Source organism: Piliocolobus tephrosceles, chromosome 18 (assembly GCF_002776525.5).
Source record: "Piliocolobus tephrosceles isolate RC106 chromosome 18, ASM277652v3, whole genome shotgun sequence".
NCBI lineage: Eukaryota > Metazoa > Chordata > Mammalia > Primates > Cercopithecidae > Piliocolobus > Piliocolobus tephrosceles.
The window spans coordinates 39,346,468-39,364,054 of NC_045451.1; the positions used below are offsets into that span (position 1 = coordinate 39,346,468).

The following is a 17,587-nucleotide window of genomic DNA, read 5'->3' on the forward strand; positions in this document are numbered from 1 at the left end:
AATCTACTCTATGAGTACACTGGAGCTGATTTATACATCCTACTACTGATACACTCTGGTGATATAGTTTGGATATTTGTCCCTTCCAAACATCATGTTGAAATTTGATCCCCAATGCTGGAGGTGAGCCTAATGGGAGGTGTTTGGGTCATGGGGGTGGATCCATTATAAATAGCTTGGTACTATTCTCACAGTTCTTACTCTTAGTCCGCACAAGGCTCTCACTGAAAAGAGCCTGCCCCCTTTTTCCCTCTCTCTTCCTCCCTCTCTTATCACATGACATCTGCTCCACTTCACCTTTTGCCATGAGTGGAAGTTTCCTGAGCCCCTCATCAGAAGCGGATGTTGACCCCATGCTTTTGTACAGTCTGCAGAACTGTGAGCCAAATAAACCTCTTTTCTTTATAAATCACCCAGCCTCAGGTATTATTTTATAGCAACACAAATGAACTAAGACATCTGGGTTGTTTCTAATTTAGGGATGGTATGAATAACGGTGATATAAATATTCTCAATTATACCTTTCCCACGCATGTGGAACTACATGTACATATATCCCTGATGTGTGAAATTGCTTGTAATAAAGTGTTCTAGTATGTTTTTGTTGTATAACACATTGCCACAAAGTCGGACTAGTAACAATAACTTTTGTGTGTCCCTCATACACCTGTAGATGAGTTGGGATGTCTTTGTTTCAGATAGGTATCCAGGTTGCTTCTGAAATCAGTAGGATGAGGGAACATTTTTCCCATGGCAATGGAATAATCAGAGCAGCATGAGCCGCACTGCATATGCCTGTTTCATGCTGCTTCTTACATCACACCTATTATTATTTTATTATGCAAGTTGCATGGTCAAGTCTAAAATCAAAGAATGGGGAAGTACACCCTCTTGCCATGAGACCATGATACGTGTGTGTATACACACACACACACACTTATATATGTGTATATATATAACTGAAACCAATAATTCAGCCTGCCACATAAGTTATGTGTAGGATCAGCTTTAGTTGATAGTTTCTAAACTGGTTGAACCATTTTACACACCATCTGTAGTATTACAGAAGTTCTCATAGCACCACAAACTCTCCATTATTTGATATTGATAGTCTTTTAAATTTGCCAGGCTGTTAGGTTAGCATTTGCATCATATGAGTGTTTTAATTTGCTTTTTATTGGTTGTTAATAAGGTTATGCAGCTTTAAGTTTATTTACTAAAATAATAATTTACATTTCTGGTTTATTATGAAAAACAGCTGGCTGGGCTCGGTGGCTCACCCTGTAATCCCAGCACTTTGGGAGGCCAAGGCAGGCAGATCACTTGAGGCCAAGAGTTTGAGACCAGCCTGGCCAACATGGTGAAACCCTGTCTCAACTAAAAATACAAAAATTAGCTGGGCATGGTTGTGCACATCTATAGTGCCAGCTACTCAGGAGGCTGTGGCATGAGAATTGCTTGAACCCAGGAGGCGGAGGTTGCAGTTAGCTGAAATCATGCCACTGCACTCCCACCTGGGCGACAAAGTGAGACTCCATCTCAAAATAAATAAATAAATAAAATACATACTAAAAATAAGCAGCTTTATCTGTTATTATTAACAAACAAACAAACAAACCAAAAACCACCACCACAACCACCGAAAATAAAGCTAACCCTGAATCTCTTGCCTGCCCTTCATTGGCAGTTGCCCTTTTGTGAATGATTTGTAGGAATGGCTTTACATATTCTGGGTATGGGCCAGGCGAGGTGGCTCACGCCTGTAATCCCAGCAATTTGGGAGGGATCACCTGAGGTCAGGGGTTCAAGACCAGCCTGGCTAACATGGCGAAACCCCATCTCTACTAAAAATTACAAAAATTAGCCAGGCCTGGTGGCGGGCGCCTATAATCCTAGCGACTCAGGAGGCTGAGGCGGGAGAATCCGTTGAACCCAGGAGGCAGAAGTTTCAGTGAGCCGAGATCGTGCCACTGCACTCCAGCCTGGGCAACAAGAGCAACACTCCATCTCAAAAAAAAAAAAAAAAAAAAAAAAAAAAAATCACCATATTCTGGATATGAACATTTTGTTGTTATACCCACTTTATTTCATAAAATGGCTTGTATTTTCATTCTCATATTAAAAAGTTTTGATGAACACATTTTTGTTTGTTTTAATGTAGCCCAGTTTTTATAAATTTATTCCAAGTGGTCAATCGTTTACTTTATGCAGCTTTCTATTAGTTATTAAGAAGATTTATAACTCTAAGGTATTCTTCTAAAGTTTCTCCTGTATGCTTTATTGTTTTTTTGAATGTTTACATTTACAATCTAACTAAAATTTCTTTATTGTATGTAATGTGAGGTAGCAAATTCCATTATTTCCTAATATTTATATCCAATATATAAATTACAATATTTATGTTCAATTAACAGTTTTATTTATTGAAAGATTTTTTTCCACTGCTCAGAAATGCTAACTGTAATATTAAAAAAGGATTCATTAGTGTGTAGGTTCTCTGTTCTGTTTATTTTTCTACCCATGTGCCAATATCACACTGTCTTAACTACTATGAATTAATAGTAAGTCTTAATACATGGTAGAGCTTGTTGTCCTTTTCCAAGATTTTCTAAACAAATTCTTGGCTCTGTTCATTTCCATATAAATTTAGAATCAGTTCGTGCATCACTGCTCCCACCCCAAAATCTGTTTGATATGCATTTCTAGATCAATTAGGGAAAATCTAACATCATTACAATATTGAATCATCCAACCCATAAACATGACATATACTTCCACTTATTTAGATGATCTTTAATTTTCTTCATAACATCTCATAACTTTCTAACTAGAAGTCTTACAAAAGTTTTACAAGATGTATTCTTTGGAATTTGATAATTTTTTATATTATAGTAAATTGCATCATTAAATAATCTAATTTCCCATCTCTTTGTTTCTTATACTCACAAATCAATTTATTTTTCTTTACTAAGTTTGTTTCCAGAAAACTCAACAAATTCATTTATTTGATCTAGGGTTTCTATAGCTTCTTTGAATTTTCTACATGCCTGGCCAAACAATATATTTCATGAATAGTGGCATTTTTTCTGTGCTAAACATTTTTTTTTCACATCAATCATTTTTCTTGTAGAACTAAGCAGGTATGAATCACAAGCATGAGGTGAATAAAATTGTTGATACTGAGTATTCTTATCTTGTACCCACTCTCAGAGGGAATAATTTTAGTATTTTTCTCTAAATCATGATGTTAGCTTTCGGTTTTGTTTAGACAGCCAGTAATCAGTAAAGCAAGATGCTTTCTATGCCCAGTTTTCTAATACGCTTTTTGAAATTCGGAGTTTCTAAAACATAAGTGGATACTGATATTTTTAATTAAACTTTTTAGTTTTAGATAATTATAAGTTCACATGGAATTATAAGAAATAATACAGATTGTTTCTTCTTGGAAGTCAAAAAAGTATAATAAATGAAAATAAATAAAAATCGGAAATAATACAGAAACATCTCATATCCCTTTATGCAGTTTTCCTAATGGTAACCTCTTGAAAATTGTAACAAAGTGTCACAACCAGGATATTGATATGGATAGTCAAGACACAGAACATTTCACTGACCACAAGGATCCCTTATGTTACCTTATGAAGCCATACCTTTCTCCCTCCACAATTCCTGGCACCCACAAATCTGTTCTTTATACCGACAATTTTGTCACTTAAATAATATTATACAAATGGAATCACAGAGTCTGTAACCAATGAAGATTGGCATGTTTCAATTAGAATAATTTGAAGAAGATGCACACACTTTATTGCCTGTATCAGTGATACTCCACTCCACTGCTTTTTTATTATCAAACAGTATTCCATGATATGGTTGTATCACAATTTGTATAACCATTCACTGACTGAAAAATATTTGCTATGTGTACAATTTTTTGCTATTATGAATAAAGCTAAGATAAACAACATGAAAACATTACTTTCTTTGTGTTTATGTGTGAACATGTCTTCATTTCTATGAAATAAATGCTCAGGAGTGCAATTGCTATTTTGTATGATACATATAGAATGCAATTGTTGCTCTGTATGATGCATGCATGATTAGTTTTCTTTAAATTATTGTAAGAAACTGCCAAACTGTTCTTCAGAGTGGTTGTAACATTCTATGTATCCATCAGCAATGTGTGTATGATCCAATTTTTATACATTCTTACCAGCATTTGGTAATGTCACTATGTTTTTTATGTTAGCCATTCTGATAGGTATGTAGAGATACCTTATTGTGATTTTAATTTGCATTTATTTAAGGCTAATAATGTTGAACATGTTTTCATGTGCTTATTTGCCATCTATATATAATATTTGGTAAAAATTGCCCTACCTGTCTTTTGATCACTTTGTAAATGGATTGTCTATTTGTTTGCTTTTACTGTTGAGTTTGAGAGTTGTTTATATATGTTAAATACTAGTTTTTTTGTCAAATATGTGATTTGCAAACATTTTCTACGGTTCTAGCTGGTCTTTTCCTCATGTTAATGGAGTCTTTCATAACGCAAAAAAATGTTGATTTTTAAAATTTTGGTGAAGTTCTTTTTTTATAGTCTATGCTTAATATGTCATCTTAGAAATTTAATTCTAAGAGTTTTTGATTCTGAAGATTTTCTCATTTTTTTCTAAAACTTGTAGTTTTAAATCATATATTCAATTCTGTGATTCATTTAGGTTAATTCTGTGAAAGACATGAGATGAGCTCTAGATTATTTGTTTTGCCAATGGGGGTTTAGTTGGTCCCACACCACTGGTTGAAAACGCATATTTTTTCCTCCACTAAATTGCTTTTGTGCCTTTGTCAAAATTTAGTCAGTCACATTTTTGTAGGTTTTATTCTGTATTCTCTGTTCTGTTCTATTTTTCTATGTGTCTGTAACTCTTGCCTACATCACATTGGTTTGATTATTGTAACTGTATGATAACTCCTGAAATCAGGTAAACTGATGCTTACCATTTTATTTTTCTTTTTCAAAATTCCTATTCCTTTCTATTCATTATATTGTGGATTTAATATTCTATTCCAAATCCTTTCCTTTTTTGTAAAATATTTTAATTAATTGTGCTATAGATACAAAAAAAGTTCTCCAATTCTGATAAGAATTTTGTTAAATCATGACATAAATTTGTACAGAATCAACATCTTTATTATACTGGGTCTTCCAATCTATAAAAATAATATTTATTTAAATATTTGATTTCTTTCATTAGTATTGTATAATTTTTAGCATACAAATTATGTCTGTGTTTTGTTCAATATACACATATGTATTTAATTTTTGAGCAAGTGTAAATTTGGATAATAATCTCAAAAGATACTATCCTCAATGCCATAATCCCAAAAGTTGAAATCCTGAAAGATCAAAATTCCTAAATCTACATCCCAAAAGTCTAAAATCCCTAATATCTAAAATCCTGATAATTACAGTATGGGATAACTGTATCATGTTATCTGAAACTATTACCTTGTAATTATCTTTATTTGGACATTAAGTATGGCTTTAGGAAATGTGTATGGGTGTCAAGATGATAAGGAGTGGATTTTTGGACTTAATTTTAGGTGTCAACTTGACTGGATTAAGGAATATCTAGAAGCCTGGTAAAGCATTATTTTGGGTGTGTATGTGGGGGTGTTTGCAGAGATCACTGGGTGAGTCTGAGTGGACTAGCTGGGAAAGATTTGCCATCAATGTTGGCAGCACCATCAAATTGGCTGGGGGCCTGCAGAGAACAAATGCAGAAGGTGAATTGATCTTTCTCTGAGAGCTGAGACAGACTTTTCCTCTGCTGCTTTGGACTTCAGAACTCCAGGCTCACCAGCCTTTGTACTCCAGGTCTTAAACCAGCAGCTCCTCAAGTCTTGAGGCTTTGGTTTCAGACTAGGAGTTACAACACTGGCTTTCTTGGTACTCAATGTAAAAAGGTTAAACCTTCCACCATCAGTGAAGAGAAGTCCTTTTTGTACAACTGCATTTGTGAAATATAAAATTTCTTGAGATCTCAGCTCTTCAGACATACATGGTGATGACCCATCATGGATTCTAGTCAATCTAGCCAGTACTTAGGCTATTCATGACAGTGCTTCAATGGACCGTAATTATAAAGCTATGTGTACACAATGAACAACTTTTGTGATATGTGTTTATACTTTTCACTTTTTGACCTATTTCTTTATGAATATAGTTTATCTCTCATAACTGTTATATTCCTGAGGCTGTCATTAATGTACCTGAGTGTTTATGTTTATGTTTGCAAAAATATGTATGTTATTATTGCTTATTTTATTACTTAAAGAGGCCTATGAAATATTCTGTCATATTTTTATGTTTCTCCAAAGAATTCCCTTAAAATATGAATAAATATATTTTTATTATTTTTAGGTTTTTTTTCCCAGAATTATATTTCTGGAATTTTGATCTTCCAGTATTTCAGCATTCGAGATTATGGCATTTTGGATTGTGTCTTTTGGGATTATGATTGGCTCCTGGTTTTAAATTTTACATAGCAGGAACAATAGGAAAGTTTTCATCGATTTTTTTCTTCCCAGAAATAACAGTCTTAATATAATTCAGACCTTTGTCACTAGACGTTCTCATAGTTTCTCGATGGGCATCAGAGGTACATTGGAATCCTCTCCGAGGGTCCATCAGATGAAGATGAAGAGTCATTAAGACTCTGAGACTCATAGAATTACCTTGATCATAAAAGTTCTTTTTATTTCTGTGAAGAAATAATACGTATTTAAGCTCATTCTATCATATAAAACCTCTGGAAGACAAGTATTGCAGAGGTCATGGTCTTAGGATCATAAAGCCATTTTCCAAGGGTATGTTGAGGGGTAAAAAAGGTAGACCAACAGATGCCAGGTGCTGGGGAGGAAGAATATCTTCTTCTTTTCGTCTTTCCCTTCATCCCCAAACAATAATTAAGTGAGGCAGAACCAAAGAACTGCAGACATTCAGCATCAGTGACCATGACCTAGTCCTGTTGCTCATATCTATTTGGCAGAAGAAAGCCAGAGAATTAGGTTTTCAATGGATCCTTCTATTCTCTCAGGTTGAAAGAAAAAGATTAAATGTTTCCAACATATGAGATACACCCTGAAGCATTTTCTGTAGATAATAACTTTGGGAAAGAGCAGTGATTTGGCTGTTCCTTCTGCACACTCCTGCCAGGGCTCCATGTCCCCTCATCAGAATGAGTATCATTCCTTGTCAGGTACATCTCCATCTGCTTGTCCTTGATCTGAGAAGTCACTGTTTAAAATGGCATCTTCCAGTAGTGGTCCTCTGTACCTGCAAATCTCCAGGAAAGGTTCTGTGTTTCCGCAGGACATACCCCAGTTTTCCCCTCCTCATTGGGTTTTCTGTTCTTGGCAAGGCCTCCTACAGAGGAGTCCAGGAGCACAGGCATTCTGACAAGCGTGCTAGTCACTGTAGAATCTGCCTGTGAACACCACAGAAAGTGTGTGATTGGCCACGTTGGGCAGACTTTCCAAAGCAGTGACATTGGGAATCTCTGGGAGGTATCAGAGAGATGCTGATTGGTATCAACTACCCTATTACCTACCTAGTGGTAGTGGGGTAGTTGATACCAACCAGCATCCCTCTGATGCTAGGGAGATTCCATCTATATAAATAGATGCTAGTGGAGTAGTTGATTTCTGGGGGAAAGATTTCAATTTCTGTGTAATCCGGAAGGTCCTATTTCTCAGAGACCTATTCTCAGAGACTTAAGTAAACTGTACTGAATTATCAATATTGCAGGATGAGAAAAAATGCATGACCTGCCTTATAATTTCTATGAATGTTTAGTGCTTATGTCCTTGGGGCATCCTGTCTTCAGCTTTTACTTCTATGATAGGAAAGGTTGTTCTTTACCCTAAGTCATCCCACAAACTCAGTTCAGCCAGTTTTACAAGACTTTTTCACAGCCAGCAAACATTTTGACAAACTTTTAGTATATTTAATTGAATGTTTAGGCTCAAAGAAAGGGTTACATCAGATCTCATTTAACTTCTTTTCTCTTTTCCTGGCAGAGCTCTCCTCGTCTTCCCCCTTCCAAACTCTATTTTCAATGCATGACTTGAAGAACTGACCTTAGCTTAACATCAGTTCCTCTGCGTGTTCTCTGACATCTTCCTAAATAAGCATCCTTCAAAATACTTCTAATGTAGCGCTCATTAAAACATAGTACAATTGCTTTTGTATGTATTCCCACAAGATTATAAATTCAATAGGGGTGAAAACCACCTGCCCTTTCAACTGTGTAGACTGTATTGCCCTCTGAGTGTGCAGCACCTATTGCATACTCAAAAATATATTGAATCCTTTATAGATCAATATATTGATACATACATTATATTTGTATCAATGCTGATTCATCCATGATTTAACATTTTGGTCAAGAAAAAGTGTCCAGCACAGTACTTTGCAAGATACTTCTGTTCTGTACACACACACACACATATACGTACCTACAATTGAGATGATTTATTTAAGTAATCCTTTGAGAAAGATCTTATAAATAGATTCTATGAGACTTTGTACTATTTATTGCCTTTAAAAAATTTGGGTCAGTGATTAATATCTTGGAGGTGTATAATAGCTTGTAGTTATAGAAAAATAGCTTCATTATAATACCAATTACATATTTCAGATTATGAGGCAAACCATGTAAGTAGTATTCAATCATCTTAAGATATGTGAAAGTCATTTAATGAAAATTTACCATTACATTTCTGATATTTTTTCTTAGTTATATATTTTGGTGGTCTTATATTATCCTAGCTTTATATTTGCAACTAAAGTATTTTAAAATTATTTAAATGTATATGTTTATTCTGAAAAAAATATATTAGTTGCTTTGGGAAAATTATCCAGAACACCTTACACTTTTTAATTAATCAAAAACTTTATATTTCTGGTTTTTATTGCAAACATATCTTGCCAAAATGTTTATGATTTGCTTGGGAAAAACATTTTCACATGGGTACATATAAATAGCACAAATAATTTTGTTTTAATTTAGTTTTATGGCTAATTTGAAGCAGTGCTAAATAAAACTCACAACATAATATTCCTTGAGTTTGAATTTTGCTTTCTTTTTTCAAAAGCACTATCTTATGTGCTACTTTTGTTGATCCTTATAGAACTCCCATGCATTGACTAGTGTTTACTATTATTGCCATCTTAAAAATAAGATTTCATGGCTTACCAATAACAGATATTTAGTGATAGATGTGAGGCTTTCATACAGGACCTTAGTGATTTCTTCTTACGCAATTCTGCTGATGAGGGACAGTGGAGAAGATATATCCTGAGAAGAAATGATCTCAAATTAAACATTAGTGCTTTGAGATAAATTTTAAGGTAGTAGTGCCTCCAAGAATGCAGTCCCAGTGTGCTTTTCTGTGCAAATGATATAGCAGGCAGCTACTACCATTTCTGCCTGATAAAGCTTTGTATACATTTGGCCTCATGCTTGGGAAGATAAATGAGTTCACTTCAGGATTGGGTCTATAGGAAGATGATTGAAATTCAGGGAAGTGTTTATATGCATTCAAGAGAGTAGTTCTGACAGTGTATTTCTGCATGGGTGGTCTCAAAGGGAGTGAATGAATGGAAACAGAAAGATTGTTTATGGGGAGGAAATGAAAAGGATTAGTTTCTATGGAGGCCAGGCAGGTGACCTAGATTCCCCACAATGAAATGTGTACTCTGATAGACACTTTCTAAAAGAGAGAAAAAAAAACCTTGGATAAAAGGTCTGTCTTTAGTTTCGAGCCAATTCTCATCAAGTCCCTTTGAAGGAGTTTTCTGATCCCAAGAGAAGCTTTTATTTGATATACATTTCATGTGCTGGGCTTATCTAGAGCTCAAATAATCACACAGAGGAGTTCTCGCCTAGATTACTCAGCGTGCCCCTGGCCTCAGCAGGCTCTTCTTTGGGGCTTTGAGTTTAAATAAACAAACACAAAATCTGAAAGATTCACTTATAATCCTTGGGTCACAGAGTCCTTTTCAGAGTAACTATTCTTATTTCCCTATGAAATTGAAAAACAACCCCATGCATCTTCAAATAAATTGCAAGTGATTCCACAAGATTTCTCTTTTGTGAGAGGAAGATCAGTGAATGTACAAAGAGCAATGGAATAGAAAATAGAAAAATTGTATGGTTGGCCATATGCTGAATACATTTAGAATGGCTGAGAGTTGCTAAAATCATACTAGATGGAGCACCCTGCAAGTCATACTTTCCACAACTTCTGCCTTCTGAAGCATAGTCATAAGAAATGAATTTCCTTGAAGTGGGATTTATGCTCTTATACATTTTGTGATTTTAACATCTCATTGTATATGTGTGTTTATATGTCTGTCTCCCACCATGATTTTACAAACCCCTTGAGAGTAGAGACCATGATTGTAAGTGCCCATGTGTGTTTTTGTGTGTCTTCATATCTCCCGCAGCTAGTAATAATCTGATTTGTGAGAGTTACTCAGCATTATGCATTGGAAAAATGCCTCCTGTGGTTGATCATTACTACTTTCTACAACAACAGTTTCTGAAAATAATTCATTTGTTTACTTGTGGCTCACAATCAATAGTATGAATAATTATTGAGTTGTGCCAAAATCCGATGATGTGTTAAAAGCTTTTAGCAGTGATTCAGTTTGCTCTTTGCTTATGATATAAATGATACATAAAACAAAATGTAGATTGCAGCCAGACTCTTAAGACTTTGTGACTTCCAGTTTCAGGAGGTCCAGCTGTGTTTTACAGATAATGTGTACAACTGTGTTTTACAGAAGCATAGATATTTAACAGGCTGTGTATAATAAGATTGGCATGACTAAGACCATCAATGAATACAATGAAAGAAGAGCCTTAGAGCTTTATCCAGAGCTTCAGGCCCAGATAACTGTTTATTTATTGTCTTCACTTGAATGAGCCACAGGCAAGGCAAAGTCAACATTTCTAAAATTAAACGTGTGGTCATCCTTCTTCTGCCTCCCCTTTCAGAAAATGTCATGCCCATCTGCCCAACTTCAAATGCAAGAAATCTGAGAGCTTCTCTTCTACCTTCCTCCTTCTTGTTTTCTCATCTGATTAGTCACTAAGTGCTATAGTTTCTACCTTCTAAACATGTTGCAAATCTGTCAACTTTCCTCCAACCCTAATGCCATTATCTTACACATTATTTCTCACCTGGATTACTACATATCTACTTAATCTTCTTTCTGTGCCTCTAGTCTTCCGCCTTGCAATTCACTCACCACACTTCAGACAGAGTGAGCATTCTGAAATGCACATTTGAAGATGGCATTATAATGAACTCCACATTTCTTAATAATGCTGAACATATTTACCCTTTATTAGTTTTTTTTTTAATGCAAGACACTCTTGTATTTATTACATACAAAATATAAGGTGACTTCCTCGCCTTATATCATTTAATCCTTCAAACAACTCCATGACCCAAATACAAATAATTGTACCTTTACAAATGAGACATCTACATTTTAGAGATGTCAAGTGATTTTCCTAAAATCTGACAGCTAGTAATTCTGGAACCAGGGTTTAAACCCAGGCAGTCTGACTTCAGATACCTAATTCAAATACATGACTCTTTTAAATATATTCATAAGTTAATCTGATTTATCTCTTATATTTCATCAACATTTCTTCTCTAAACTCTAAGATTTAGTCACACCGAAATTAACTTTTTATTGTTGTTGTTCAACAATACTCTTTTCAACATTTGGGATTCTGGTCTGCTTTTTTTTTTCTCTCTCTCTGTTGCTTCACTTTCTCTTAACTCCTCCTACTCAATTTAGGTGCTCCTTCTCCCAAGAAGCATTTCTTTATCTTTCAAGTATAAGTAGGAAGTAATATTCAAATCATACAAAGTATCTTTTCCAATCACAATAGGATAAAGCTAGAAATCAACAATTGAAAGAAAACTGAAAGATTTGCAATATGTGGAAATTAAGCAACCAATTCTCAAACTATGAATGAGTTCAAGAAGAAATCTCAAGAGAAATTAGAAAATATTCAGAAATGCATGAAAATGAAAGCACAGCATTCTAAAACTGATGGGATGTAGCAAAAGCAGTGCTAAAATGGAAATGTCTAGCTGTAGATGCTTACGTTAAAATAGAAGAAAGATCTTGAATTGGAGTATACGATGTCAGCAAGATGGCAGAATAGGAGATCTCCCGCTCATATTCGCCATAGCAACAATAATTTGTCAGCCATTCACAAATGACTTTGTGGGAACATGGTGGGAGCTTGGGGATCTAGGTAGGAAGTTGTGAAACTCTAGTGGAGCCCCAGACCAAGGATGAAGATTTTGAGAAGGCGGGCCAAAATCCAGGTGGCAGGCTCACTTACTGTCTTCCCAATTATAGACCCAAAGAAAGCCTCATCTCCCTGTGGACTCAGGTATATTTAAATTTGGCCTTAACCTTGCCATCATCACTATCTGCTCAGGGTCCTCTCTGTCTTGAGTAACAGGCCCCACTGACCTTGGTCCTGGCTGTGTACTATAAAGCAGCCTATGACCTGGATCCCACACTCTCAGCTATGGTTTGTTCATCCATATGCAAAACTCCTCAACAACATACTAGCAAACTAAATCCAGCAGCACATCAAAAAGCGGATCCATCATGATCAAGTAGGCTTCATCCCTGGGATGCACGTTTGGCTCAACGTATACAAATCAATAAGTGTGATTCATTGTATAAATAGAACTAAAAACAAAACCCACATGGTTATTTATCTCAATAGATGTGGAAAAGACTTTTGATAAAATTCTACATCCCTTTATGTCATCATCACTAATCAGTAGAGGAATGCAAATAAAAAACCCAAGGAGATACCATCTCACACCAGTCAGAGTAGCCATTACTTAAAAGTCAAAAAAAAAAAAAAAAAAATAGCAGATGCCATTGAGGTTTTAGATAAAAGGGAATGCTTATACACTGCTGCTGAGAGTGAAAATTAGTCCAGCCATTGTAGAAAGTGGTGTGCTAATTTCTCAAATAACTAAAAACAGAATTACTGTTTAACCCAGCATTAACTCTGTAGATTCCTTTGGCAGGTGTGAACATTTTAACAGTCTTTCAGTCCATAAATATCAAATGTCTTTCAACTTTTTGTGCCTTCTTTAATTTCTCTCAGCAACATTTTACCATTTTCAATGTAGAAGTTTTCACATCCTTTAATTCTAAGTATTTAATTAATTTTGATGCCATTATAAATGAAATTGATTTCTTAATTGTCTTTTCATATTATTATTAGTCAATAGAAACATCTTATTTTTGCTTGTTGACTTTATATTCTACAACTTTGCTGAATTCATTTAGGGTTTGCATGTATGTAATCTTTAGGGTTCTACATATGAGATCATGTTGTCTGTGAACAGAGATAATTTTACTCCTTTTCCAATTGGGATGATTTTACTTTTTCTTCTTGCCTAATTGCTCTGGCTATGACTTCTAGGACTATGTTAAACAAAGGAGGTGAGAGCAGGGAATCTTGTCTTACTCCTGATCTTCTAATAAAAGCATCCAGGCCTTTACCATTAAGATGATAGGATGCTATTTTGCCCTGCATTGTTAGGAAATAACTAATAACATTTATTCCACGTTTTTCTCTAGGTAACACCACTAGGGCACCACAGATCATAAAATTTTCCTGATGAAAGAGAAGTCTACTTGGTTTCACCATAAGCAAAAACACTTTCTCCTATAATTTTCCCGATTTACATCATTTTCAGTCTGTATATGTTATTTGAGTAATATTTCTGATTATCTTACTTAGTAACTTACTTAGAAATTTTTCTATATGAAATCTAAAAATTAGTAATGCCTTTCCTGTCACATTTAAATGTAAATGTTGTCTTGTGTTTTTCAGAAGATGCTTATAAGACCCAGGTCAGGATTGACAATGAGCCAGCTTATTTGGACATCTTGGACACTGCTGGCCAGGTAGGTGATGTTCTTAAACCTCTCTGATCTCTGAGTTTATTTTATGCTTTAGCTTCAAATATATTTACCACAAAGGAGACGATGACTTTATTCAAGCAGAAGAAGTATAAATTTGTGATAACAGTCAGGAATTAAATTTAAAAATAATCAACATTAAATGTGACCCATTACTCATTACCAACCAGAACATTTCCAAATTCCCTCAATTTTCTAAAAATAAAAGAGTCCATGTAGGTGTTATATTGCCAATGAAATTATAAAATTTAAAAATACTTTATTATTTTTCCTCAGGTTTACACAAAACTCTGACATAGATCCTGATGTGATAATAATTTCTATTAGAGAATTTTAGTGAATATAAAGGAAGATCTGCTTAGCAGATGTGCTCATGGAACTAAGGCTAAGGAGCCTGATGGAATAAGGGACATAACCAAGATTTAGTATGGTCTAATACGTTAGTTTGCAAACCTGTGGGGAAGAAGAAAATGAAGGAGGAGGAGGAGAAAGAGAAATAATTTTTTGTGATATAAAAATAGAACTAAAATACGACATCACAATTAGAAGTAAGTTGTGAGGAAAGGTATAAGATTTAAAACATCTCCAAGTCTTAGATATATTTTGAAGAAGCGTGGATATTTTATTTAACTTCATGCTTTCAAAATGATTGTGTTAAAAATATGAACTCATATATTAAGTGCTAGACATAAACCATATAATTTGATACAAGCACAGGAAAAAGAGAAGAAAAAATAAAAAGTTGTGAATACAATATAAGACAAAAAAGAAAGAATAAAAAGTTAACAAGGAAGTATAATAGATACATGTCAAAACATTAGAAATCAAAAAAAAAAATCTCTCCTAAAATAGGCAAATATCGTATCATATTGAACAAAAGAATAAAACTAACCTATATTTGAGTTAAAAGAGACATAAGTATACAGAAAGATGAAAAATCAAATAAGGAATTAAAAAGGTAGGCAAAAGTAGCCAAAGTCAAAGCAAGTATAAATGTATTAATATAAGGCAAATAGATGTTATGCAAAAGTATTATTAAAATGTAGAAGTGTCAGTTTGTAAAAAAGTCTTCACAATATTCTAAAATTCTAATCTGTAATATTTAAGGCAAATGAAGAGAACTGTAAATCATTTACAAATTCAAAATTTTATATAGTCGAAAGTTTTAATGCACCTCTGTTGGTGTTAGATTAAAAAGCTGTGTAGTTGTAGATTTGTAAACACATTTAACTTAAACAGAATGCTGCAGTCAATACAAAAGTAAACATTGTTTCACATACACATCTTGTTTATAACTTTTTATTGATTTCAGATCAAAATGTAAATAATGTAGTCTGTAAAACATTGATTATTTGATGTATATAGAATTTTTGGTTGTGGCTTAGAATGTGGTAAATTTTTATAAAATATTTAAGCAAGTCATTACCTCTTATGGGCGAAAGGCGAAAAGTTAAGAAAGGGGGGAAATACAAAGTAGATTTTATCTATACATGTAATGATTCATGCTCTATTAGAGTTCTGATTAAATATAGGAAATTATTAAGTTGAAGACCTACATCATGTATACACAAATCTTCATTATATTATTTCCCTTTGTACTTAAAGATTTTCATTATTTTAAAACATTGTATTTTTCATCACTTTATGTTACTAGTTTTAAAATATCTGCATAATTGGAATATTGATAGTATACAAGCAACTAGAAATAGGTGATATCTTTCTATATTTATGAATTATTTGAAGATTATTTGAAATCTATGTATTAACAGATGCATTTGCTTCTAGAAACATTTGGACAATGGACTTATGGGGTTAGAACTGTTGAAGCTACTGGGAATATATAGAATGGAAAAATTATTTCAATTATTTGAAAGGGCTGTCTTAGAGGAAGTATACTTGTTTTTAAGTGGAAACTACAGATCTAATTGGAAGAACACTGAGTAGGTTAAATTTTACTCATGATAATAGAGGGTTTGTAGCAACTAAAATGCTCAAATATAAAAAATAGCTGCTCTGGGAAATAGCAAAGTTGTGTTATTGGAAACACTCAACTAGAATTATGCTTTGGTAGAAAGTGAAATTTTCATTTATTGAATATTCATTCAGTCTACAGTATTTATGTAGACTTACTGGTCCCAAGTGTGGTGCCAATATAATGATGAATAGCCAATATATTTCTCCTTTCTATTAATGTAGACTTGGCTAAGTCACTGTTTAGTCCAGTGGAATGCAGGCAGATGACACAATCTGCTAGTCGTGGTCCAAGGCCTTTAGAAGCACTAAGTGTACTTGTGCTACTTCTCAAGAAAAGGGAATACTGCAGATAGCCCTTGGTCCTCAGTGATTGAGAAAACCTGTGAAAATAACTAAATCCAACCCAAAGACAGAAAGAAAGCCCAGTCTACCTACACATGGAACAGATCTGCTACAGACACCACACAGATTTGTGAACTAGAAAAATCATGAACACTAGTTGCTTTAAGACACTAAGTTTGCGGTGGTTTGTCTTGTAGCATTATTGTGGCAATAGCTGAGCAATACAGAATATTAATAGAACATTTTTAGTTACATATGGCTGGAGATGGAGAATCTTAACTCATTGTGGGTGAAGTGTGTAAGCGATGAGAGATAAATCTGAAATTCTATGCTCTAGTAATACTGAGAAACTGGCAAACATACAATTAAAAAGATAAAGCTATTAAATGTTCATATCAATACAATTTTTTAAAAGCTAATTTCAACTGCAGCTAAACATAGTCAGGAGTACATCAGGCTAAACAGATGGTAATACGTTGTTTTTCAAACCATTATTAAATCCTTCCATTCAAGGGGTGGTCTATACAGTTGATTTAACATAATTTATATTCCCTGTAGGAAACAGGAGAGAATACTGTTGAAATACTTTTAATTATATCACCTTGTTTTCTTTTGGTACTATTAATTTTCAATGTATGTTGAAATTTACTATCCTTACAACAAATCCAGGAAGTAGATTGAAAAGCTATTATTAATGTCATCACCTAGAATTTGAGTAAAATGTTATACAAAGAAGTAAAGTGGGTGTTTTCTTGGTGGCATTATTGGAGGCCAAATCCCAATGTGTTTCATGTTTGTGCTTGTAGGAGAGAACAAGTGATATATTTTTCTTGCCCATTGCAAGTTTCATGGCTGACACCCTATAACAAAAGACAGAAACATTAAAAATAGATAAGCATAATTATTTATTTAACCAGAGCTTTACATAATGTGGGAGCTTTCCAAAATGAAGACTTAAAGACCCAGAAAAAAATGTGTATTTTTATGCTCAGGTTTGATTAAGAATGAACAGACGTGTCAAGTATGATTGAATAAAAATGAATATAACCTAATATAATATGAACCATTGGTAATGGTAATAAACCAAACCATTACCACACCATAAAGGATCAAAAATTCCTTTTGGTATTTTTGTGCAATATGCCTTTGCTCTGGGTATAGGGCTGGATACCTGTCACATGAGAGTCTTCAAAAGAGCAGGGGTGATAGAAGTTCAGA

At 34.1% G+C, this 17,587-nt stretch overlaps 1 protein-coding gene across 1 annotated transcript in view; it reads left to right on the forward strand.

Annotated features, from left to right (window-relative positions):
- Positions 1-17,587, forward strand: part of RIT2 (Ras like without CAAX 2) — a 407,637-nt gene that overhangs the window by 135,669 nt on the left and 254,381 nt on the right. Inside the window, exon 3 of the mRNA XM_023207637.1 lies at positions 13,965-14,038. Coding sequence (XP_023063405.1) covers positions 13,965-14,038 — 74 coding nt within the window. The remainder of the gene's footprint in view (positions 1-13,964; positions 14,039-17,587) is intronic.